Genomic DNA, 27,317 nt, shown 5'->3' with positions numbered 1-27,317 from the left:
GAAATCTGGAATCAAACTTCAAACTAGCTCACAAGATATCAGCTACTTTTTTGAATAGAAGAAATTCATGTTACTTTTGTAACATGTAATTTAACTTTATTTGGGATTTATCCTGCAACACCTTAGCAACCACCTGGAAGACCATAGCAATGGCCAAGCAACACTTTAGCAGCCACCTAGAATACCACAGCAATGGCCTAGTAACACCTTAGTAATAATCTGGGATACCATAGCAGTGACATATATATGTGCTAGTATTTATGTGAGTCTGTATGCAATGTCTTTGAAATTCAGAAATATCCAGAGATGTCCATTCTGACATCATTTGTGGTAGTTAGATTTGAATTCTCTCAACATTACGCCATTCATTTCCTACTGGGAAAAAAATTTTGTTTTAACGAACTGCACGTGATCAGTCCCAAAGGCACAAGCGCAGAGAATAATAAAACAAAGAACACTAACTTAATTAGTATAAAAATTGGTAGAGAATTCCTTCAAGATTATTATTCAGTAACTACTATGCATTATTTGGTAACTACAATGAAACTAATTTATGTTATGAGGAACTGAAGTATGTGCACACTGACAGGTCAAAGGAATAGCTGCACAATTTTTCACTTACCCAGATGTAGTCGATCAGCCGAGACATGATCACTGTCCAAATTCTACTTCCTTAGTTTACGCTATTTTCATGACCAAGTGAGAACTAGGATGTTTCCGTTGTGTTAAAACATAAAAAGCACTAAAATGTGCAGGGCAGTGGGCCTCTAGGACAAGGTTTAAGAAACACTGCCCTAAACCACTTCTACAAGTGTCTGTACAACCTTAATGAATACCTGGATACGGTTTGAACGTGGTAAGAGAAGTCTTGTGGATGCATTAAGAGAAAAGATTTGGGCGACTATTGACTTCTTATGTTTGTATCAACATTAGCCTTGTTGCTCTAGTGCTAAACTAAACCACTCCTTTAAAATAATGATTAGACAAATAAGCCATAGACACGCTTTTTAGTTGAAGCCATTTGGCACACGGTACAAAAGAAGAGAGTATGTGCTTCTTTCTTACTCTCCATCTTTTGCTCTCTGCCACACTCTCTTTCTTGCTCTCATTTATCTTTCTCTCTTTCTCTGACCTCTGATTGCTTTTGTGCTTCTCATATTTTCAGTTCCTTTTGTGTCACTGGCTGCTCTTTGTCCTGTAGGATTCCAGCATTTTCCAGTGAATGATGTTGCAAACTGCAGGAGCACGCTATCTCCAATGAAGGGAAAGAGACAGCAGCAGCGAGAGGGACAGGAAGAATAGGGAAAGAGGAGAAACTTTCTGGGCGACTGATCTAGTTGGTCCATGAGCTCTGTTCCACTTGGTGGTGCTCCGGTCACGGGGACGGGATGGTTTGTGGGGGTAGGCTGGGCTACGTGGAGGTGAGTACGAGCCATAACCGGGCCAGTCATCACTGTACCGCTCCCCCAGTCCTGAACCACTGCTGTCATCTCCATCACCTGCGTGCACACAGACACACTAGGGTATATGACAGTACTTCAAAATGATGCTGGTATTTCAAAATCACAACAATTTCTATTTCATGTCTGAAAAGCAAATAAACATTCTACCCATTTTTATATTTTAAAGGGTGTCAGAGATTGATGTTGCGGGAACTCACTGATAGCTGGTGCTGATAGAAAGAGGGGAAAAGTTAGAGCCAGGAAAAACCTTAGAAAAACTAAGCATGACAGTAGCTCAGCGACAGCTAAGATTTACACACACCCCAGAATACGTTCTGTCAGCTTTCACCCTAACCACTCAACTTTACATTCTCAGATATCTTCTAAACAGGCTAATCGTCAGCTTAGCCAAAATGCTGCCATCCCAAATGCCACAGAACACGTTTGATTTCAGATTTCACTCTAACACCATCACTCAAAACATTAATCCTCTAAACATTTCATTTCATTGTCATTTTAGCATCAGTTAGCTTCAACCAAACCTGTGCTGTAGTGTGTAACACAGAAGCTTAGCCAAAAGCTAGAGTCCCAAACACTACAGAACATGTTTGATTTCAACTTTCTTTCATCACAACACCAGCCACTCCACTTCTGCTCTCTCAGACATTAGTTTTTATCATCGACACTTGTTTGAACAGAGCACCAGTTAGTCAGAATCGAGGCAAATTTCAACACAGCGCCATTTTCTACAACAGTGGCCCCTGCACTCACCTAAAAGTTTATTTTTGTTCATTTTTATAGTTCACAGTAAGTCATGCCTCCACCATATCAATAAGTCTGTGAGGTCTTAATGAAGATCTGAAAGTGGTTTATGTGAGCTGACAGAAGATTTAATGATGTATTTATGGAAAAATATATGGAAGAAAGATGCAGATAGCCAGTGCAGGTCTTTCAAAATGGGTGTGATATGAGCTCTTTTTTGTTTTGCAGAGGATGTACTGTTTTCTTTGGAAGCCCAGTAATAAGAGCATTTCAGTAATCAATTCTGCTTGTGACAATTTTAGGAATATTTAGCAATATTCCTTAAATGATAAAAAGTTACTTTGGTTACCAGTTAATTATACACTGTGCCTTTAAGACATCATTTTAAACACACTCAAAAACCCTTTTGGCTAGGACGAGAGAGATACAGAGAAAGGCAGGGAGCGAGAAAGAGAGAGAGCCAGGCAGAACAGACAGACAAAGAGACAGACAAAAGGCCTCACTGTCCATAAAGTCGGTGTCTTGGCCATTGTGGGCGTGTTTCAGGCGGTTGATGGCCACTCGCAGTTCCATAATGAGCTGGCGTGTTCGAACATCAGGCCGAGCAATGTCTACTTCCACCTCCGGATTATTCACCTGATTCACCAAACCATCACCCATGACATCTGGCAGATACCTAACACACATACATTAAATTATATTTACATACAAATGTGTGTATACAGTTGGAAAGCCAAGATTCTCTTATGGGTCTAGATGACAATGTTATTTTGTATGCATCTTGTTTCTCTTTCTGTTTCTACGATGAGATGGCCATTACTACTGCAAAAATTTTACTTTACAACACTTGCTTGTGGTCAAAGGTGTAAGTTTCTCCATTTTCAGCCCACACTAAGAACAAGAAACCAAATTTATTTGAGACTGTACTGACTTTTCAATTTCTGCAAAACCTTATCTTAGCCATGGTTTTCCAAAGAACTTGATGTTATTATTATTTAAAGCATAACAAATAGAGAACACTGAACACATTAAAACACACAAGACTGTACAGTGAGTTTCCATCTGGGAATAGCAGATTTATGAAGTTAAAGCATTTACTGTTTAAAGGGGATTTCCACATAATTCAGTTGTTAAGTGGTCATTCAGAGTGGTTTGATGTGAAATGCACAATTCTTGAGAAACCTGCTGAGTCAGAACTTCAAAGCTGAGGTGATAGGAACCAGACATTAAGAGTCTTACCCACGGACTCATATTGGTGTAGTGTGGTATGCTTGCCTCAGAGGGAAACTGAACTTCAGTCATGGAGGGGAGCATCATTACCCCACACTACTCCAACTGTCAATCAGTATTGTATTTTGGAATAAATCTTTTTAAACAATGAAAAACCTCTTCTTAACAGTATCCCTATTCATTTGAGCCAACTACATTTTACACTTGTAAAATCCTCTCAGTAGTGGTATTAGAGTCTAATCATCTAATCATGTAAAACTAAATGAATAACTCTAATACAATGACAGTATACATTGCCCTTGTTGTCTTTCTTTTCTCTTTCAGACACACACACCTCCCTCGAGCCTGACCATTCCAGCAACGGTCCTCATTAGTCACATCAGCAGCTATCTTATCGTCATTACAGATAGTGTGTGGCAACGATACCCAGAATCCCCTCATGGGCCTGAGACGCTCCTTCAGCTCCAGCACCTGGACACAGATGACACAACATCAGCCATACAGGGTCGCATGAACACAGACTATATAGTAACATATATAGTAATATAGTATATAGTAACTTATAGTAAACTTTAAGTTGGCTTGACAAGCCAAATGTTACGCTTAAAATGTTAAAGCAGTTGCAGAACACTGGTGATTGTTTTTGATAACTTAATTGGGTTTATATAGTAATTCCAGGTAGTTGCTAAGGTTTGACTAAAAGACTTTTGGCTACAGAGTGTATACTGGTAGAGGTATAAGTAGAGGTATAAGCATAAGCAAGGTATAAGGTATATATTATGTAAGAGGAATGATGCAGTTTTAGTATGTTAAACAGTCCCCTTTTCATTCTCATGGGAAAAAAAATTAAGCAAACACGGTATGAACACTGTAAGTCAGATTGGTTCCAAAACTTGGTTTTAGCCTGACACTGGAGCATAGAACAACCATAACAAGAAAAAAAGAGCTTTTTTTTGTTAAGCCAACTTAATAACCATACAGAAGCAACTGAAATAAAGCTCAGAAATGGAATTTATAAAAATTAATTGGTTTGCTTTAAGCAGAACCAATATTTTACCATGAAGTTTCCACCAGTGGAGCTGGTATCAGATGCAGCTGCGATTCATTTATCCACTTATTCTTTCATTCTCTTTTTCTTGTTTTCCTCTTTTTCTTACCAGACGGTCCAGGTTGGTTCCTGCAGCAGTAGTTGGCTTCTCCTCTGGACTGTAAGTTTTGAACAGCCTCCTGCTGCCTCGCTGTCTCTCATTCTCTCTCTCTCGTTCTCTGGGCGAGCGTTTTGCTCTGCCAGGTACTGGACGAGGACTTCCGCATCCCTGAAACACCTGCAGAGTGCACACACACACTTTTATAATAAATCCTGCATTCATTTACAAAATACTCAACAAACATCTAACATTTTTTCTTGACTGTATGCAAAATCTAGTTTTGAAAATGAAAAAATAAAAATGAAATATAAAATTGTGCCTTAACCTTTGCATAGGCCACATTTTATGTTGTATTTTTCTCCAGTATGTCAATTTCAGCAAATAAACAGTAATGTTGCATTTAATTGTGCAGACCTGAGTTCTCTGTAAATGATGTGTTTTCACTTATTTTATTTTCACTTACACAGCAAAAAAGTGGCACCCACACTCTCAGAAAAAAGGTATGAAACTGTCACTGGGGCAGTATCCCTCTTGTCACTGGGGTGGTACCCTCAAGGGTACATCTCAGTGCCTTTAGTCAGGGAACATAAATGTACCATAATCCATTGAAATTATATTTTCTAAGTTGTATTGACTCCACACACCCCATCTTGTCTCCAGGCTTTTTATTTTATTGTTCTTGTACATTAGGTTATGAAAAGATACAAATATGTACTTTTCACCTGGGAAAAACTTATTTAAGGTCCACAGTTGGACCTAAAAACACTGTTGTGCCATTGAAGGTACATTTACATTGTTTGTACCTTAATGAATGAAGAATGTACCTGCACAGTACCTTTATTTCTAACAGCGCAGATCTTTGTGTATGATCTTTTACATTATATATGAGAACCGATGCACTGGCATTCAAATATGGACATCGCACATTTGTACATAAAATTTTGTAACATTTGTAATGTACATCATTAATTGTAAGCATTAACTGACCACACAGGAGATATTTCTGCGGAGATTAGATAAGATAATACACTTGCATAAGGAAAAAGAAAATAAGTAAAAAAAAAAAAGTAAAGTAAAAAAAGTGGAGTTTCCAAAATTGTAGTTCAAAAAATATTAAAAGTATAGAGAAAATGGGACTCCTAAAATCTCTGCAAGACCTGATAGACCACCAAACTGCCACCCTCAGATAAACAGAATGTAAAGGGGTTACAGGGGTTTCTGTCCATCTTTCCACTGTGAGAAGATAACTCAGGACTATGGGTCTGAAAGAATGTGTAGCTGTCAGGAAGCCATTACTGAGAAAAGGAAACAGACAAAAAAGAAGAAAATTTGCAAATCAAAGAAAGAAGTTGCTGGTGTTTTTGGAGCTGACAAATCCCTCAGCATCACTGCAAAAAATGCAACCAACTTCTAAGACTGAACTTTGAAGATATGAAAAAATATCCCTGCAGATTTCTTTGAAAAACTGAACAAGTCTCTTAAAATGAATGGAAGCTGTAAAAAAAGTAATGGGGAAAAATTGGTATTATATGTTCTGCTTTTTTCTGATGCTAAAATACAAATAACTTGTACTTAAATGCCAGATAGTACTGTAAAGTTAATGTAAGTATATTACATTGACCCAAAGATTATGCTGAAGCTAGTAAAAGTAGTCCAGTAGTCCGGTAGAACTATTAAGCAAATAGTAAGCAGGTAGCGTACTTAGTCCTTCTGGATCATAATTCTGGAAGTATTGGGCAGGAAAGACACAAAACAATGTCTACAGGATTAGGCTATAAAAACAGATGTAAATACAGCATACACAAAAAATGTAAAACATGTAACCAATGTGAAAACAAAAGCATGTGGTACAGCTCATGTTTACTTTTAAACAAATACTAGGCTTTAATTTTATAAAACTGAGAATTTCGAAATTTCAATAAAGTGGAAAAATAAACTGATTACAAGTATATTGCACAAATACAGACCCATGAACAATATGTGGTGGAAGAACCTTTGGAACCTTTGCAGACTTTGGGTAAGTTCATCAGTTTTTAGTGATCTACTCAACAGTCACTTCCTTTTTTTTGCAGCAACTCCAAAGTAGATTTTGTTGTGTGCTTCGTATCACTGTGTTGCTGAAACAAGTCCCCTAATTTTAGGAAAATTAAACAATGTAATGTAATATACTTGCCAGCGTCATGCATTTGCCCATAAATTTGCTGGTCCCAGCTACTTAGAAACAGCTCAATGGCATGATGACGCCAGCATCATGTCACTGGTTTGCAACATGATCATTATAAATCCGGTTGGGATAGTGCTGGCTGGAAGAAGCTCTGTGTTGGATCTGTCACATTTGAATCCCATAGGTGTTTCCTTCTTGCTATGTTACCATACAGGCTTGTTTAAGTATTAAGTTTCTCCTGTTCAGTCACTGACATCTGTAACACTTTGAAAGTTGTTTTCACGGCAGCATCCTTATCAGTTTCTAGCTCACTTTGGAGTTTGCCTGTTCTTAGTATTGATTGGCTTAGGCTTGGGCGATATTCAAATATTCAATCTTCAAAATCTGTGATTTTTTATTGTAACCCAATAGAAGATACTATTGTTCATATAATGAAAGAAAATGTTCATTATAAGAAATTCCATAATTTAAAGACCTAATTTAGTCCCTTAAAAATCAGCATTTTATATTCCACATACTGGAACAAATTTAACTACTAACAAACTACTTTCAAAGTCTTTTGAATGAATGTAGATTATCTCCTGTAATCAAATTTGATTCTATTTAATACAGAAATGTTTCCTAAGAATATATTTCCAATCCCTAGGAATAATAGTTCTTGAGCCTTTGAGTCTCTGTGAGCCCTGTGACATGTTCCTTGAGAAGGAAGTTTTGACATGAGATAAGGACTTGTTTTTTCCCCATGTCCAATCTATCCTAGCAGACATACTGGTGGCTTGCAGCGTAAGATACTTTTACAAGTCCTGCTTACGCTTGAATTAGTTAGGTTAACTTGAATCAAATATTCTTATTTGTGTAATGTATTGGCATCAATTTAAACAACTCCATTATATAAAATGGGCTGTTTTGTCTAGTAACAAATAAATTGATTAGATAAGACTAGAATCACTCAAATCTGAGGACTAATAGCTAAATGCCATTCTTTTATCATTCATGGTGATAGCCTGAACTGGCAAAGCTGAACACAAAATACCATCATGGTGAGATTAACAAACATGTAAAATACATCCAAACTTTACATTTAACATGAGAGTATGCTATGACACAAAAACAACATTCTGCAAAGTGACCATTTGGCCTTTGGCCTGGCTGACTCTTGCCAACGTCATTAACAGGGGCATTATCTTACTTGACTGAATCTCACCAATGACACTGTGTTCAGTTTTGTTTCTGAGAACATCCAAGTCTGCAAATTTTGAGAACATACAAATGTACAAGATTTGTAACAATGAATCAGCAATTGTGTGCATAGATTGTGTATGTTACATATACTTTTCTTAAAGGTATAACTGCTTTGACCAAGTCTATCACCCCCATTACTCTCTCTCTCCTTTTAGAGCTTTAGCCTGTTGATTTTCTTCAAGCTTTTGTCTTATTTCAGCCTTTCCGTGAGGTTATGTGTGTTTGTGGGAACATGTTCACCTGGTAGATTATTTTTCTCTATTTTATCCCTTCTTTAAATTATGTTTCCTTTTTCATGTCCCTGAAATCCTGAAAAATGTCTGTCTTATTAAATTTATAATGATCTATTTATTTAAATTAATCTGTTTCTCTTTTTATACTGCCTTCCGCCCAATGACTGCTTGCATAGGCTCCAGCATCCCCTGTGACCCAGAAGGATAAGCGGTTACAGAAAATGTGTGTGTGTATTTTTCTTTTAAAATTCAATGTGTGGTCTTCTCTTTTTAGTTTTGGAATACACTGCATTACAGAAATGATGAATAGATGTTTTCACACATTTCTAAATTTTTATCTTAGTTATGCTGTGTTAAATTACCCAACACTATAAAACACTCTAGAAAATACAACATCACTTTCAATTTCAAAATAGGGAAAAAAATAGCTTCACCGCTACCTGTAACAGATTACACTATACCTAAAAACCAAGCATGAACTAAAAAATATCATTTGGGGGGAAAAAATAATATTGCCCCCTAGAAGGTGGGGTGCAACCAACGGATACTGGCCAAGGTTAAAAAGAGAAAAAAAATAAGGCTGCAGTGATATATATACATGACATGCCAACCATTTAAACAAAACAAGCTGTTTTTGCAAGTTTCTTTATAATACATGCATTGTATGGACTGGAGTACATAGTAAAACTTTTGCAAAGCACATCAAACTCTTATTTTCAAAAAGCAAAATGCAGTTTTGTGTGACATGGGCCTCGTAAGGTCTTCCAAATGAGAGGATTTGCATATTTATGGTATGATCATTTTGAAAGATGTACGGTAACACTTTACATTAAGGGTCGCTAATCAATCATTAAATATATAATAATCAACTATTAGTTTCCCATTATTTAGTTATTAGTTAACTCTTCATTAAGCATTAGCTATTACTTAGTAATTGATTAAGCACTTATCAATTAGTAATTAAGTACACTGTTAGTTGATAAGTTAGTTTGTCGTTAGTTTGTGGCTTACTTACTCATTATCTGTGTGCTAATTGCTGCTTATTACATTGTTAATTAACTAATAAGTATTTTTCTTCATATAAAGAAGTAACGTGATAACTTACTAGCACTTATGTGTTAATCCCGCTAATTATCTGTTAATTAACTTTCCATCACCTCCATATATTCAGTTGCTTCACTTTTCTCACATTGGTTCTTGTTCATTAAAGATGCTTATGGTCACCGCACACAAATTCATGGACGGTTTTGTTATTCATCACGTTCATCTTGGCATATCTGTACTCATATCTGGTAGGAGTGCATGTAAATTTGGGCATAAATGCTGGATATGTGGCTAATTAACCAAAACTATTATCAACATACTCTGTAATTGCAAAAATAAGAACAACAATAGAAAATTTCAATAATACTAATTTGTGTGCATGACAGTCCAGTACAAAAGTGCATGTACTTACTATTTTATTTATTTTTTCCAGTTGTTTTCATTTTAATTTTTACCCGATTTTCTCCCCAATTTAATCGTCTCCAATTCCACCCGCTAGTTAAGACTCCCCCAATCACACGATGCTATCAACGCTAGGAGGGTGAAGGCTAACACAGGCTTCCTCCGAGACCTGTGAAGCCAGCCACCGCTTCTTTTCGAACTGCCGCTCACGCAACGTCATTGGACAGCCGAACGCGCTCGGAGGAAAGCGCCAACCGCCAGATCTGTTACGTCAGCTAACAGACGCCTGCGCTGACTAGCATCGCGTTGGGTGATGGGGGAGAAGGAGGGGCCATCCTACCCACCCAGAGAGAGCGAGGCCAGTTGTGCTCTCTTGGACTCCCGGCTACGGATGGCTGTAGCATCACCAGGGATCGAACTCGCGATCTCCTGATGATAGGGCCAACGCTTAGACGGTTGCGCCACTCGGGAGCCCGTTGTTTTCATTTTAATACTATTAAGTTTGGTCAGCAGGGGAGGCGTGCGCTCACTGCTGGACATCAAACTCCACCCACGAGCACGGCCATCAGCTTTCATGCCAAACACTGCCATTTTATTGGCTGGCTACTAAAACATCTGCATGAATGTGTGCTTCATGTAAATGATATGTAAATGAGGTGCTGGTAGGCTGGTTTCATGCACTGAAGCTGATTTATCATTTACGCTCAAATTTCCACTTGTTTCCACATCGTACAAAATTGTTATGAATCAGACGCAGAGCAGTTCATACCTTATAAAAGGCAAAAAAGGTGCTTTTTTTTTACGTAACTTTGATGATTAATGGCCATTAGATCTTTACATTTTGACCATTAATTACTTCTTAAATTCCTCTTACTTAACCATTAATTACTGATTTTGTGTTGTCACTTTACTTGGAGGGACACAAAAGCAGTAATTAATGCTTAAGTAAGAGGAATTTAAGAAGTAATTAATGGTCAAAATGTAAAGATCTAATGGCCATGGGCCCTTTTCACAAAGAGTCGCGATTACGTCCGGATTAAGCATTAGCAGTGAACTATAATGCTCAAATACTGAGCTACAACAGACATATGTTAGTTTTTGTGCACTATCATGACAAAATGTGAGAACAGGAAGTGAATGGAAGCACTGATTTAACTTTAAACAGCTAAAATGCTGTGTGTGGTGTAGCCCTGCTTACTGCTGCTGCAGCTGCTTACATCAAGCAGTGTCTCTGTAGTTGAACAACATGCCAGCGATTTCTGTAATATTTTGTTTTCAAAAGAAATTAAAGTTCTTCTATGTAGTAGTATGTTTAGCTGTAGCTAGCTAGCAACGCTAGAAGCCATTTCTAACGGTAGCTGTATTCCCAAAATAAGGAAGCTAGTTAGCTTTCATTAGCTGCTGCCACCAGCCGGCTAACGTGGAGCAGGTTCTGTGACACATTTAGGTACATGATGACGTCTGACATAAACACAAACAAAAACTTTTATATGTAAAGTCTATTTTACAGACCTCGTTTAAACTGTATTAGCTTATGGTAGGCTAGCAGGCTACAGTCGCTAATTAGTTCGCCTGCCATTAGCAGTTTGAGGAACACCAGCTTCGTATGAGCAGCAAACTTTAAAACTAAGTTAGCTCTAACGCTAGCTATGGTAGCGATCTGTCAAACAGCATTATTCTTAGTTTCATGGCAATGTTTGAAGCAGCACTTCAGAAAACATCCACCTTTCATTGCTCAGTCAAAAACGAGACTCCTAGCTGAAAAAAAACATCTGAAAAAGCCGCTTCATGTTAGCCGGGCTAGTTTGGTTAGCAGTAGCTTCTAGCCAGTATAGCTAGCTTAATATAAACAGAGTCTATAACATTCATGCTACATATAAAAGTTCTTCTTTCTTTTGAAAACAGAATATTACCGAAATCGCTGGCATGTTGTACAAAGACACAGAGGCTGCTTGATGTGAAGCAGCTGCAGCAGAACTGCAGTAAAAACAACATACAGCATCTCAGCTCTGTTTACAGTTAAATCAGAGCTTCCGTCCACTTCTTATTCTCGCTGTTTGTCACGACCGTGCAGGAAAATTAAAATACAGCTGTTGTAGCTCAGTGTTTGAGCGTTATAGTTCACTACTAAACATTTTGACATCGCGTCTGCAGTAGCTATATGGAGAGGAAGTGAGTTTCACCCTGCTAATGCTTAAACCGGAAGTTATCACGAATCTTGTGAAAAGGGCCCATTAATCATCAAAGTTACGTAAAAAAGAACACTTTTTTTTGCCTTTTATAAGGTATGAACTGCTCTGCATCTGATTCATAACAATTTTGTACGATGGGGAAACAAGTGGAGATTTGAGCATAAATGATAAATCAGCTTCAGTGCATGAAACCAGCCTACCAGCACCTCATTTACATATCATTTACATGAAGCACACATTAATTTATGCAGATGTTTTAGTAGCCAGTCAATAAAACGGCAGTGTTTGGCATGAAAGCTAATGGCCGTTCTCGTGGGTGGAGTTTGATGTCCAGCAGTGAGTGCACTCACACAAATTAGTATTATTGAAATTTTCTATTGTTGTTCTTATTTTTGCAATTACAGAGTATGTTGATAATAGTTTTGGTTAATTAGCCACATATCCAGCATTTATGCCCAAATTTACATGCACTCCTACCAGATATGAGTACAGATATGCCAAGATGAACGTGATGAATAACAAAACCGTCCATGAATTTGTGTGCGCTCATCTTACGGTCAGATGTGACCATAAGCATCTTTAATGAACAAGAACCAAAGTGAGAAAAGTGAAGCAACTGAATATATGGAGGTGATGGAAAGTTAATTAACAGATAATTAGCGGGATTAACACATAAGTGCTAGTAAGTTATCACGTTACTTCTTTATATGAAGAAAAATACTTATTAGTTAATTAACAATGTAATAAGCAGCAATTAGCACACAGATAATGAGTAAGTAAGCCACAAACTAACGACAAACTAACTTATCAACTAACAGTGTACTTAATTACTAATTGATAAGTGCTTAATCAATTACTAAGTAATAGCTAATGCTTAATGAAGAGTTAACTAATAACTAAATAATGGGAAACTAATAGTTGATTATTATATATTTAATGATTGATTAGTGACCCTTAATGTAAAGTGTTACCAAATGTACTATATTTTTGGAAACTACTGTATGTGTGCACATGCTTGTTCTCGAGAGACTTGCCTTGGTAGAAATGGTGACACTGTTTTCCTGCATGTGCATGATGGCTTCGGACACTTTCACGGCGACAGAATCAGCAGCCAGTTCTACATTAAATGGCCCAGCCAGCCTATCAGCCAGAGACAGCAGGGAGTCTGAGAGGAGAAAGCAAATGACCGAGACCTTAAAGCAACTGATTTTAACACTGTTAGGATGAAAAAGATTTATCAAGGGTGAAAACTATTAAACAAGCTCATCCATACATCAAAACAGCACAGGTAAAAGATGACATGCAACTTTTATGAGCTAATTTTGTCTGATGCAAATTGATTGCAAAGTATGAAACGGCTGCTAAAAAAGACAAAAACAAACAAAAAAATATGTTGGGACAAGACTAAAAAATAAAAATTCTGCAGAGTAAAATAAATAAATACATGTTGATATTCACAATATTCACTATATTCATAATATACAAAGACTTCTTAATAAAGATATGCACTAACAATACATCTAACAATAGGATACACAGGATACTCCTGCAGTAATAAGCCATTATTAAAATGCCAGTGTGAAGGTTGGGCCCTCAAGGTGCATGGCTAGAAAAATGAGCTGAAAGAATACCAGTGGATACAGATAATATTTTAAAGTTCATGGCCATCTTACTGTCAAAGAGGAAACACAATGTCCACCAAAGGTTTTCTTGGTTTGCAGAAACTTATTCACATATTAAACATCACATATAAAAAAGAAAGAGTGAGCAATTTGTGGGGGCTGGTTACAGGTTTGGGGGCCAGCTGGAAAGCTTTAGGGCCCAGAGACCACCAGCTAGCATACTTCATTTAGCTGAATCAGAAAAACGAATCATCCCTTAACATAATCTGAGAGGAAATACTATTATCGAATATTAAACAAAACACACAATTGTGTTCCTCAACTTTAACTGGCTAACGTTAATTACTACAGTCATAAATAAATATAGGAATTACAACCATTTTCATACATCACCCCTCATTTTTGCCAATTAAGCAAACTATACATCTACAGTAGGATACACAGGATACTCCTGTAGTAATAAACCATTATTAAAATGCCGGTGTGAAGGTCGGGTGAACAGTTTAGAAATTACAACCATTCTCATATTTAGCCCCCATATTTTTAGGGGCAAGTAACTGGACAAACTAAAGTTCCTGCTTGTTTTTGGGGCTTTTTACAGTTATGCCTTCAGTAAATGAAATGCATGCTTGATTGGACTGCGGTCAGGTGATTTGGCCATTGCAGAATATTACACTTCTTCTCCTAAAAAAGTCTTTGGACGCTTTGGCTCACTGTCCATCTGCACTGTGAAGCACTATTCAAAGGGGTTTTAAAGCATTTGGCTGAATCTGAGCACATAATATAGCCCTATACACCTCAGAATTCATCCTGCTGCTTTTGGCAGCAGCCACATTGTCAAAAAATATAAGAGAACCAGTTTCATTGGTAGCCATAAATGCCTACACCATAACACTTCTTTTCTTCACCAGGAAAAAAAATCTTCTGTCTTTCACCACAGTTGTTTTCTTTTATTACTGTACCAAATATTTGATTTGGCCACATATATTTTTGTTATCTCGCTGATGAGTTTGTTTTGTTTTCAGCCTAATTATAGTTTGCTTAATTGGCAAAAAATGAAGGGTTATGTATGAAAATGGTTGTGATTCCTATACCATTCACCCAATTTGGGTGTAAATACTCTGAAATTAAAGGCTGCAAATTAAAGTTTGTACTTTGAGCTTATATTCAGTATTTCTTTTTAACTCCAATATGCTGTGGCAGACAGCTAAAATAATAATTAACTATTAATGTCTAAATATTTATGGACCTGACTGTCTAACAAATGACAGCATATCACGCTGAGTAAAGGCTTATTAACCAGGGTCCTACCTTTTATGGCACTCGAAGTAGATGTTTAGAGAAATTGCTTAAAAAAATTGCTTTTGCCATCATCTTTTCACAGTACTGAACTTTTTTCTTTACCACAGTCAACTCACTACTAGGCAAGTAGACAATAATAATGAAACAGTATATAATCATTACAATGTCATGTGTTTAATACATAAGGGGAAACTCTATCAGAAAAAGAGCAGAGAGATGAACGTAAGGATGGGAGATGGGTTTGTGGGCAAAATGCAATATTCACAAACTGATCCAAATAAAGTAAAACAGTGATGATGCCAGATCTCATAATGTGAGCATGCGGTGAAGCGGCAGACAGGCAGTGGTGAATGCAAGCGAAAAAGAATGATTCTACACTTGGTGACTGGTGAAAGAACGTACAGGTCATCTAAAATACAGCTTCTAACCTTTATCTTAAAAGCAACAGTTCAGCATAAGAATGTCCAAATGTAGTCAGTCAGCCAAGTGTCAGAAGTTTGCTTTTTTAGTTTTGCTGTTGTGCTACGAGGCTAATGTAGCTAAAATAATGGGAGGTAATGCTCCAACAAATAGCACTGCGCAAAGTGCATACCTAAAGCCTCACATACTTATGTCTATCCAATTGTTAAGTCATTTCAAACATGGTTGCTCAAGTGGACAAAAATGGACAAAAGTCCAGCTTGAAGGTGGCTACTTTATTTTACTTTATTCTAGTTTATAGACATACTTTTGTCCATTTTTTTTAAATGGCAATGTATCATACAGTGTCAGACACCACGTAAGCAAGCCTATAACTTATTGACATGATTTGAAGCAAATATGTGATGACTCAGGCATTCAGTTTACATGATGCTAATTGGTGAAATATTTCCATGCCATTACTTGTTAGCTACATTAACCTTCAGTCCCAAAATATTAGCTCCAGTGCAAAACTAAACAAGCTAACCTCAAACACCAAACACTGACTGATCAAATGCATTTGGGTTGAGAGGAAAATTGCGTGAATTTGATTTTTTGCCAAACTACTACTTCAAAATCTGCATAGAGAATAATTTAGAACACATTTACTGTTGCTCACCAATGAAATTGTTCCATTCTGAGTCTAAGTCTGCCTGATTGGCCAGGCAGCCCTTCATTACGTTGAGGCAGAGCGAGTGGCAGGATTTGAGGGAGGGCATTCCACGACACAGCGGGCAATACCACTGCCGCATCAGCGCACGAACACACTCAGAGCTCACACTTAACTACAGGGAGAGACAGAGAGACAGCAGCAGGTAGACAGACAGACAGAAAACTTCAAACTTCCAACCTTTATTTAATCATTTAAAGAGAAGAAACGACCATGAACCCACGCCAGCAGCATCTCACAAATGCAACTGTTTGCACAACTTTCTGCAAACACCTGCATTTGTGCAAACATCTCCATCAAAACAAGAAGCAAAATAGTTTATTATAGGATTGGGTTGTTTTTGTGATACAGAACTAATCATCCAATGTCAGTACCTGACCTCACTAATGTTCTTGAGGCTGAATGCAATCAAATCCTCACAGCAATGTTCCAACACGTGGTGTAAAGCCGTCCCAGAAGAAATTAGGCTTTTACTACAGCAAAGAGGGAACTCTATTAATACTACTAATTATACTATGACATTTTGGTATTGGTGTAGCAGCATCATTCAAATACAGAGCGAGTGCACGTACTAGCTTCACATGTTTCATATTTCAACTCTGACTGTGCATCCCTAATTAATCCCCAAAAAGACATTTTGTCTGCATACTTTTGGACATGGTGTAGCATCAAGAGTTCAAAAGTAATGATTTATCAAAGTTTGCAATTTGTTCTGCAGCAATTTAAGGCAAAGGTTAATCCAATAATCACTGAATAAAGCCTGTGTATCTCATTAAGATAGAAGCCTTTAAATTTTACACACCATGTTTTGGGCACAATGACTGTATTTCCAGAAAGTATTAAGCAAATCTGAAGTCAATCAGGAAGCCTTTGAAGATTTTACATAAAGTGACAGATAACAGCACTTCCAGCATGACTACATCAGAGGTCACAAATCTTATCTGCAAATGGCTGATGTGGCTATAGGTATTCATTCCCAACAAGCAGAAGCTCACCTCTAAATACACTACACGACTTTTAAAATCATTACAGATTATAAAAAGACTGAGTATCTGACACTATCTGACCGGTTTCTGCAGATTTTTGGATTGACTGAAATATTGAGATCACACACTACACTACATGTAGTTATTTTATAACTGAAGTTTGGGGGGAGGAACATGCCTGAAACCCCTCCTTCTTCCAATCTAGCGCTTATCCAATCTTAAATTGTCAGCTTCATTTTCCATTTCCGTGATAAAGAGTTCACAATCCCCACCACCACCCCATCTCCTCCGTGTTCCTCAGTCCTACAACAGTCTCACTACAGCTATGAGGGGGGGTTTGGCCTTTTAGCTACAGGCCGAAGCTGCCCAGAACTCCAGCCCAAGTTCTAAGTTCATCCCCCTCCCTCAATCAGTCTTCCCTCATATCACCACCATGTTGAAGGCATGGTCTAAACTCATAAAATAACTTTTAAGTTGTTGCTGAACTGAACCAAGCCTATTCAGATTGACCAGTATAGGCTACTCGATTATGATCAGAGTCGGATCATAAAAAATCTAACGTCTGATATACACCGACTGGTCTGAAATAAGATCAGTCCAAAAATCAGGGTCTGTGCCTTGCGCACACCTCTCGCTTTACTCTCCCAACTCCAAATGACACAAAACCTGCAGACTAGAGCCTACTAGCACAACTGTTTTTTTTTTGTTTTTTTTTGCGAATTTACCTCTCTTTTGCGAATTTAGAAAACAACCATTAAAAAGAGCCTGGATAGAAAAGCCAGAAATAAAAAAGTCTAAATAACACAACAAAAGTTTTTATGTTCAAAGAGAAAAGGCTCAAAATGCAAAAACGTTTGAAGGATTCTTTTGAATAAGCGATGACTTAGCAGGAACAAGTCACGTTTGGCACTACAACCTCTCAGAACTCTTTGTTCTGGTGACGTTCCAAGGATGATGGCAAAGTGGGACTTCATTTAAGAGACCACTGCCTGCTCCACCCAGCATCTCTAAACAGTTAGGGGTAAAACCATGAACAATTTACAGAAGACTGTCAGGACCAAGAACAAACAAAGGTATCAGCAAAGGTATTTAAGGATCAGATATTGGTATCAGAAGGGAAAAAGTGGTATCAGTGCATCCCTCATACTGAATAGCTAAATTTGAAAGATGATGTATTTGATATAGGGGGTCAAAACTGCTCCACAGTTGGACAATTTTTAGGAATTTTAGCATTTACTTTATTACATACACCATACATGCACAGTGAGCAAGATTGTCTTGTGCTACACATCGCAAGCATGTCACATCATCTATAGGAATTTGTGCATAACCATAGTTGATGGAAACACTGGATAATTTGCAGCATGACAGCATGTGAGTTTGTGCAAGTTCAGTTAGTTCAGCTCAGATCAGCAACAACTGTAAAGTTGCTGTAGTTTGTAATTCCGTTTAGTGTGAGGCCCCAATATAAAAAATCTCATCGGAAAGTGTGAGATACCAGTCCTTTTACATTCTGTTAGGGCTTTAAAATTCATGTAATGTGTATAAAGCTTAGCCAGTTGTTTGAAGACTGACCCTTGTGGATAAGACTGGTGACTTCTGGACTAGCGTGAGGAATTCTGAGACAACTGATAAATATCAGCTATTCTGTCCTTGACTTGAAAAAAAAAAAGTGTGAACATAGTATATATGTACACATTGGAATGCCACATACCTTAGGATTGGGGTTAAGACGAATGTGATACCGTCATACACTCACCTTGGCTGCTTTATTAACAATGTCTCGGCCAGTGGCCAGACCCTGGACCAGAGCCCTTGCAGCAATGAATGCACGGGAAAGCTGGAGAGATAAAGAGAGAGAGAAAGAGAGAGAGACAGAGAGAGAGAGTGTGCAGTGATATTACCACCTAATGTTTTACCTTTCAAAACGTGTTGTTTTCCAACTAAAAGATACGAGGTGAAGTAAACCAAGCTGTGACTGAGCTAGTAACTTTAGCTGAGCTGCCAGATGATTAGCGTTTACTTACATGTTTTTCTTACATACTTTAGGCTGACTGTTTCTTTAGTGTAAGATTCATGTGATCTAATATGGACTTAATATTGTACAGTACAGCAATAGTGTCATTAGTTTGCTAACTAGCCAGGCAACAGCAGGGTTTGCTTAAAAGCTACTTACAGTGGAATATACCAAAATAAAGTGAACTATGCCAGTCTAATCAAAAACCTTATGAAACCTCTCTTTTTAAATATGCCATTGGCTGAGGGAATAATGTTAAATCAGCCAGTGGCTGAGTGAAATACAGAAGAAACTGAGCTAAACTCGCCGACAGCTAAGTAAAATATGGTAGTAACTGCGGTAAATTTGAGACTGGACATGTGAAATAGGTCAGTCAGTTAACTGAGTTAAATCTGCCAGTGGCAGATGAAAACTTTGACCTACTTAAAGGAACAGACACTTAAGCCTAACACCACAATGCAAAAAATTATATCTTGGTAAGTGAAATTATCTTACATACAGTCAATATATTTTCACATGTTGAGATTGTTATTGTTTTGATTGTTGTTTGTTGGTTGTTGAAGCTTGTCATAAGATTATTTTCTATATTTCTAGACATTTTTGCTTGTTTAAGGTGATTTTATGAAGTGAAATTACCACACTATATTGGTAGATCATTTGGCTTGTTTTAAGAGATGTGCTTGAAATAAGCAAATGTATCTGCCAATATAGTAAGATAGTTTTACTGGATAAAAATACTTAGGAAAGGTAAAAAATGTCTAGAAATACTTTATATGATCTTAAAATATTTTTACATCCATCTAAAATTTTGAAATATTAGATATATTGACTAGATTGTAGATCATTGTACTTGACAAGATACCATTTTTTTGCAGTGCAGCTAGTAAAATTCTGTGTATGTAAGAGCAGTTAACATTAACATATGCAGATTACTACTCCAGTCATTGTTTGGACGTTTGTGTGCATTCAGACTGTCAATAAAGCTCATTTTATCATTATGTAGTTGTTTGGCATTTCTCTGAGATTGGTCAGGATGTACTCTCATTTAATTTGTTTCAATATAAGGCATGACAAGCCTGAAGAAAAACACATTAAAACAGCTCTCTCTTTAAGCTCTAGCAGTGAGTGAGTTTGCTGCATGTAAACAAAGAACAAACCCTGCCAATATGGCTGAAACATTACATAATGCAGCAGGACGTGACATCCATTTCTAAGCCCTGTATGGCTGGGCGACAAGTGCGATGCCAATCGAATACTTTCTACAATCACAGGTGTGTGTGTGTATACAGACTGTGAGGTATGGTTTGAGTCTGTGTACGTTACCTGTACGCGTAGTTTGCGTGGCAGGTCTCCAAAAGGCTGGAGTTGCTCCGCGTGTTTGCTCACACACTCCAGATAGTCCTGACCAAACTGATACTGAGGATTCACCAGAGAAAATACCCTCTCCACCAGCCCCGCCCAGAAATCAGACAGCACCTCAGATAGACTCACACCTCCTCCTACACAGAAAATATACAACTGAAGTGAACTAAATTCCATTTTTAACAGCTCAAATTGAGCAAAGTATGTGAGGGAGCATGCAGTTAGCATGAAGCTATTCTGTGAATTATTAGCTTTCATTACTTGTTAGCTACATTAGCCTCGTAGCTCCAGCACAAAATGAAAAAAAAAAACAAACTCCAGGCACCAAACAAGCTTTGGCTAATGGACGATTTGGGAAAGGGAAAAACTGGGTAAATTTGTTTTTTGCTTTTTGCCAAACTACACTTTTTAGCACATACACTGGCACATAAAGCACTTTTGGTAGACAAATCCTTTACAGTAGTTGTTCCTAAACTGGGCCTCAAGGCCCCTGAGACTAGTGATGTATCAAAAGGAAAATTTAGTTCTTCGAAACCCGAAACTAAAATTCATATTCATACAAGGACACATTAAGGTTAAGACTGAAAGAAAGTGTTCTTCTATATATAATTTCTGTTTTCATATCAACGCCATCCTGGCAAAGAGAACTGAGAGATCTGGAGGACTAAGAGCATTTTAAACAGCTTGATAAGTAATATTTAGTAATAAAAGTTAATAATACTACTTCATGGTTTCCCAAAGGTTTACAAAGCTGAATTCCAGAGCGCCTCTACTAAAGATGGAAAACACCTCTATTTTTAATGTTTAAAGACCTACTGCCCAGCAGTCTGACTTTTCTCCTGCAGGGGGAGCTATGAGCTTTAGTGTTAGTCTTTCAGAGAAGAAACAGCCATAAATCTCAGACGGATCTAATTAACACAGTAAAAATGTTTAAAACCAGAGGTAAAAACTTTATTAATAAAAGGTGTTGAGTTATTTAGTATAACGTATGTAATTTTGATTAAATATCTTTATTAAATCAGTTCATGCTGAAAGTTACGTAGGCTAAAGACCATATAGAACGCAGCTGCAAACATGTTTGTTTTACTGTTTATTTGGTGCTGCTCAAGCAGCGTGTTTAATCTTTATTATCATTTTCTTTACCATTTAAATTATTTGTTAAGGGTGCTTAATTCTTGACCTATTAAAACTTGAGCTTTTTTCACCCAAACTTTTCAGGTTTTTTTACTCTTTCAAAAATAGTCAAAAGTGGCACTTTCAGTTTTCACAAAAAATGTTTGCCAGCCAAAATTTCAGTGCATCCCTACTTGTGCATCCAGTGCCACAGGGAGTAATCGGGAAAGTCCCAGTGGGTTGGCAGCGTTTTGGGCTGGCTAAAAGTATAAACTCACACATATAAGACAAGAACGTCTAGGCAAACTATAAATGTAACATCCAAGTGCATATCTGTAGTAATTTAGGAGCTGAACCAACGGCCCCCACCTTGATAGTGGGTCAGCCCACGTTTAGGCACAGAAATATCATGTTTTGTTTTCAATTAGTTACAGTTTTATGTGATTAAAGTACAAATTGAGGAGGAAATTAATTTCTGCCATTACACGTACACGGAGACACACATGCAACACACGTTCCAACCTGAGTAGTAACGTTGCAGCTCTGTGAAAAGCTGCTGGAAGAGCTGTGCGTTCTGCGTGTAAAGGCGGCCATACGTCTTGGTGAACATCTGATTCATTGCCTTCTCTGCCACATCAATCAGCTCCCGAAAAAACTCTGACATCACAGAAAGAACGGCAAGCCTTATGAGACAACAGAGTCATCAACACAGCGACAAGCACAGCAACATATTGCTGAAAAAATATATTTATACAGTACTGTGCAAATGTTTTAGGCACTACAGAAAATTACAGGTAAAGAGTTATTTAATTGAGCAGTGAGCATTTATTTGCTCACTAAAACATTACTATTAGAATAAAAGTAAAAAACTTTAATAGAATAAGTATATTATTTTATGTATACAGATGTGTTTGCTTAACGATTTCCAAACCTCTCCTGGAGGAAGCCCAGTAGTATTTGTATTTGTTCGGATAATCAGGTCCTCATTCAACTAAAACAAGTGTGCTGCTGATGGAATTTAATAAGTCTATGTGATGGCTGGGGTCATCTAGGAGACATCTGGAACCAAATCTGTGTTCTTCTTACCAGTTCACAAAATCTCTAAGAATTGTTACTTTTTTACTGTACTTATGTTTATGGGTAAGTGAATGTTTTATGGTTTTGTGTAAAAATTGGGGTAAATAACTGAAAAAAAACAGCAAAAGAATTTTAGATTATTTGGATTTGCAGAATGAGAAGCTCACCATCAAATTTGCGGTGCCTCTGAGTGAAACTCGTCAACAGGAACTGACTGTTGTCCTCAACTGCAGACAGGAAGTCAGCCTCACTCTGGTGTGCCAGCGTCTCCTCCATCAAACTGGAGCAGCAGGTGTAGTCCTGAGGACAGAGCCGCAAGTGCTCCCCTACCAATCACAGGGCACATATATTACACAACAGCCAATCATAAAGCAGAGATAATACACAGCAGCCAATCAAAATAAGAGTCCCTACAACAAAATGCTTAATAACTACTACTAAACAGAATCACTAAACTGAATCAACTAAGGCGTGCTCTTACGCCACATTATCATTTCATATCAACTGCAGACCTCAGTATTAAACCAAATTGCATCACAGCAAATTCAGAGATACCAACAATCACTGAATCATTAGCTGAAAGAGTCAATGTAGGATCGCATTGAGATGAAAATTGTGATTTGCACCCCTAACAACTATTAGGCTGCAGACCAAAAGCTGGTCTATTTTCTCTATGATTATGTGCTTATTGTTTGAATAGTTGTAATTATTGTATACTGTAGAAAAGATTCGCTGTACAGTGTTTGCATAGGTTGTCTGTATTTATTGTATATGTTTATTGAGTTTATTGTCTGTCTGCTGCTGTGTTATATTAAATGTAGCACACTGTCCTGGAAAAAACTACATTTTGTTCATATCACAACATATCTGTGATGAGAAGAAATGACAATAAAGCAGAATTTGACTATACCCCGAGCAATCACAGAGCAGAGAAATTACACAGTGGCCTATTCCAGACAACAAATACAGTTGTGCTCAAAATGATTAATCCTCCCCTAAGACTGTAAGGATTACAAATTCAAGCTTTTATGAAGACCCAGAAAATTACCTGGGTAGCAGTTAAGTGATCTATTCAAGTTTATAGTGAAGATGTATGAATACAGCCATGTCATAACTATTCAACCCTTGTCGCTGGCTTTTAAATCCCATTAAAAATCTTTGGTGTGATTTAAAGAAAGCTGAGGAAGCATGGAAAACAAAGATCATAAATGAAGCTCTTGCACATGAGCAATTGACACTTGACCATTACACTTATTTGATCTTGTTGGACATCCCATTCCAAAACTCCAGGCATTAAACGGAGTTGTCCCTCCTTTGCGGCTGTAACAGCCTCACCTCTGCTCTTATGGGAAGGCATTCCACAAGATGGATTGTCAGTGGGAATTTGTGCCCATTCAATTAAAAGAGCATTTGTGAGGTGTGGCATTGATTGATTGAGTAGTTTGCAATCAACGTTCCAATTTATCCCAAAGGTTTTCACTGAGATTAAAGCCAGGGCTCTGTGCAGGTCACTGGAGTTCCTCCACAGCAAACAATTCATGTCTTTATGGACCTTGCATTGTGCACAGGGGCACAGTCATGCTGGAACAGGAAAGGGCCTTTCCCAAACTGTTGCCACGAAGTTGGAAGCATACTGTGGCATCGGCGTAGGGAGGCATCCTTACATGTCTCTTTATGGCCATGCCTCTTGACCTTCTCAGAGGCAGTGCAGCCAGTGGCAGGATGCTACAATTTAACTGTCTAAAATGTCTTTGTATGTTCTAGCATTAACAAACCCTGAGAAACAGCCCCAGACCATTGTCCCTCCTCCATCAAAGTTTACTGTTGGCACTATTTATTCCAGTAGACAGCGTTCTCCTGGCATCTGACAGGTTCATCCATCAAACTGCCACATAGTGATGCATGATTCATCACTCCAGATATTACACATTTCCATTGCTCCATGGTCCAGTGGCGCCGTGCTTTACACCACTTCAGCTGATGCTTTGCGTGGTTCACTGCTTTGTGGCTGAACTGTTGTTGAACCCAAAGGCTTCCATTTCATAATAATAACACTTACAGTTGACTATGACAGATACAGCAGGGCAGAAATTTCACAAACTGGCTTGTGGCAAAGGTGGCATCCTATAACAGCAGCACTGAGCCAAAGTCACTGAACTCTTCAGTATAACCCATTCTACTGCTAATGTTTATCTATCAAGAGTGCATGGCTATGTACTTGACTTTACACTCTGTTAGCGATGGATGTGGCTGAAACATCTAAACTCAGTAATTAGGTGTCTCCACATGTTTTTGGGATATTGTGTATGTAAAGGTTACAAAACAATAAATCAATTTTTAGATGTTAATCCTGCCAAAAATAAACTGCACCTGGTGTCATCATAAAAGATGTTGCCATTGGTTGGGAAGATTTTACATAAGTAGCAATCATGGTGAAGGTGAAGGAGCTTCCTAAAGCTTTTAGGGACAACATTATTAAACAACCATTCAATGAAAATGTACAGTTACAGAGCCATAGCAAAGAGCTTAAACATCCCTGTCATTACAACTAATTTCATAATAGGCCAGTGGAAAGTTCATGGAACCATGGAACTAATCGTTCCTGGACAGATGCAAGATTTTACAACACCCTCTTACACTAACAAAGCCAGCAATCAATTAAAGAGAGCTGCAGGATGACCTGAAAGCACAGGAATCACCTCTGTTCCTACAACCCACACAAAACACTTCTGCTTAAAAAAGAAAGCATAGAGATGTGCACATAAAATTTGCACAAGCATTTGGACAAATCAGAACTCTTTTGGAAAAATATACTCTGGTTAGACAATACAAAAATAGCACTGAAACAAAAAAAACGAAACACAAAGTTGTAAAGAGCAAATTACTTCTTACAGTAGATGTCTCAAAGCTGTAGCTGTCAACAACAGCTATGCAACAGAGTGCTAATGATATTAATTTGTGATGACTAAACACTTTTTACCCTGCCAATCTTCTTTATTAAACGTATTTGTTTGTGCTAATAAATACATATGTTTGTAGTGTAAAGTTAAAAGACATTAAGTGTGTAAATCTGAAGTGAATATATGAACAGCAAATATTTTAAATAACTTAATGGGGGGGCTGCTACTGTGGTAACTCAATTAACTGTCATCTCTGCACAGGCCTAGCATGATGACTCATGCTTAACATGAACAGCGACAGGGACAGGGACTGATAAGGTAAAAAAAGATCCATTTTGATGTCAGGTTGACTTTAAAAAATATGAAAGTTTTCCAAAAAATAATCAAAAAGAAATTTCTCAAAACATTAAGACACACCGATCCAGCCGAGTAATAATCAATATACACAGCACATGTACTCTCTTTCACACACACACACACACACACACACACACCTTCATACACACACCTTCGTTAGTCTCATCTCAAATTCTATTCACACCTTTCAAGTCCTCCTTTTGTTCTCTTCTCCATTAATGAATGGACTCTCATCATCCCTCTTTCCACCATCTGCTGCCCCAGGACACAGCAGCCAAACCCTCACACACACACACACACACACACACACACACACACACACACAACACACACAAACTTCCTCTCTTCCACACAAATGCAATGACACCCCTGCTGAAAAAAAAAATCACAGAAAGATTTCTGCTGGTTCTTAGTACTATTGTAATGACGTCTAATGCTTAGTCATGGTATTTAATAATTGCCTAATGGGTTGATATCACAATGTAAAGAATCCTTGTGGTTTAACAGAGAGTGACTGTTTCTAGACACATTTGCTGGTTTCTTTTGGGACCTAAAGGTGCTCCACAGGAATATAGTACTCTCTAAGTACTGTTAACCACTACGTCCATTCCTATTAGGAAGCAAAACCATAAGGTTTTAATCCAGTGCTAATTAGTGGAAGGAGATATGGCAAAAAAATTACATTTCACATTTTTCACAATTTTAACAATACCCTGTATGCATCATACTATATTTTGTAAAATACTATTAAAACTATAAATGCAATTATTTTATTCAGCCCTGTACTAAATAAAGCATGCCACTGATCAGTGTTCCTTGAGTACTGATGATATTACAATGCACTCAGACAAGCGTATTGTGGTGACATTACTAACCCATTAATAATAAACACAGTCATAATGCCCACTCCAAGTTCTAGAAGTCTTTTTTCAGCATGCACCTGATTTTATTTTATTTTATTATTGTTTTGCCAACGTGTACATGTAGTTTTACTAAAAAAACACAGGTGAGTTGCTGCTGCCTACATTTACTCCCTTTAAACACAGAGATGGGAAAATCAGACGGATGTAGAGAGAAAAAAAGGACTGACAGACACACAGACAGACAGGCAGGCAGACGGAGGCTGATGGAGTAGCTGATTGTGGGCGAGGTTCTTTGTTGAGCCCCGTCCTGCTAAAGACGTCTAAAATGTTTAAAAAGGTCTATGAACGAGACCAAACTCGGACTGGCTGCTCACTGCACGAACTGTTTTGGTTATTCTGTAGTCCAAACTACATCACTTCATTTATAGTTTAACTTCAGAGATGTTGGCTAATCGTTGAGTGCGTGCATGTGTTTAGTGAGGTCGGCTACTGTTAACAGGATCAATGCTAGTGGTAGTGTTAACGCTAATGCTAATTTAGTGCTAACCCCAGTGCTGTACCTACCGCTTATGGGGGACAGCGGGCTACTGGCCGCGCTGTAGCCGCGCTCCTCATACTCTCGGCGGGACTCGGCGCAGCTCCGCGCAGCTGTGGCGGAGCTCCACACCGCCGTCAGCCACAACAGAGCATAGAGACACGCGGGGGTACCACCGCAAACCCGCAGGTCCAT

The 27,317-nt window shown here is 37.9% G+C and overlaps 1 protein-coding gene across 1 annotated transcript; it reads right to left on the bottom strand.

Annotated features, from left to right (window-relative positions):
- Positions 1-238: 238 nt before the first annotated feature.
- Positions 239-27,317, bottom strand: gpc2 (glypican 2). Its single transcript, XM_036589453.1, has 11 exons — positions 27,152-27,317; positions 22,635-22,793; positions 21,913-22,047; positions 20,239-20,414; positions 18,658-18,738; positions 15,862-16,027; positions 12,894-13,024; positions 4,592-4,759; positions 3,769-3,905; positions 2,708-2,880; positions 239-1,499 (listed from the first exon to the last, which is right to left on the bottom strand). Exons 1-11 carry the CDS (start codon positions 27,315-27,317, stop codon positions 1,249-1,251), a joined length of 1,743 nt encoding a protein of 580 aa, XP_036445346.1. The 3' UTR covers positions 239-1,248.

Source organism: Colossoma macropomum, unplaced genomic scaffold (genome assembly GCF_904425465.1).
Source record: "Colossoma macropomum unplaced genomic scaffold, Colossoma_macropomum, whole genome shotgun sequence".
Lineage (NCBI taxonomy): Eukaryota > Metazoa > Chordata > Actinopteri > Characiformes > Serrasalmidae > Colossoma > Colossoma macropomum.
This window is presented reverse-complemented; position numbering and strand designations above follow the sequence as displayed.

Excerpts from the sequence above, each read along its gene's own strand:
- gpc2 (XM_036589453.1), bottom strand. The coding sequence starts at position 27,317 with ATGGACCTGCGGGTTTGCGGTGGTACCCCCGCGTGTCTCTATGCTCTG. Across the intron at positions 4,760-12,893 it reads GTGTCACCATTTCTACCAAG|GTGTTTCAGGGATGCGGAAG; the intron begins GCAAGTCTCTCG and ends TGCACTCTGCAG. Across the intron at positions 2,881-3,768 it reads AATGGTCAGGCTCGAGGGAG|GTATCTGCCAGATGTCATGG; the intron begins GTGTGTGTGTCT and ends TATGTGTGTTAG.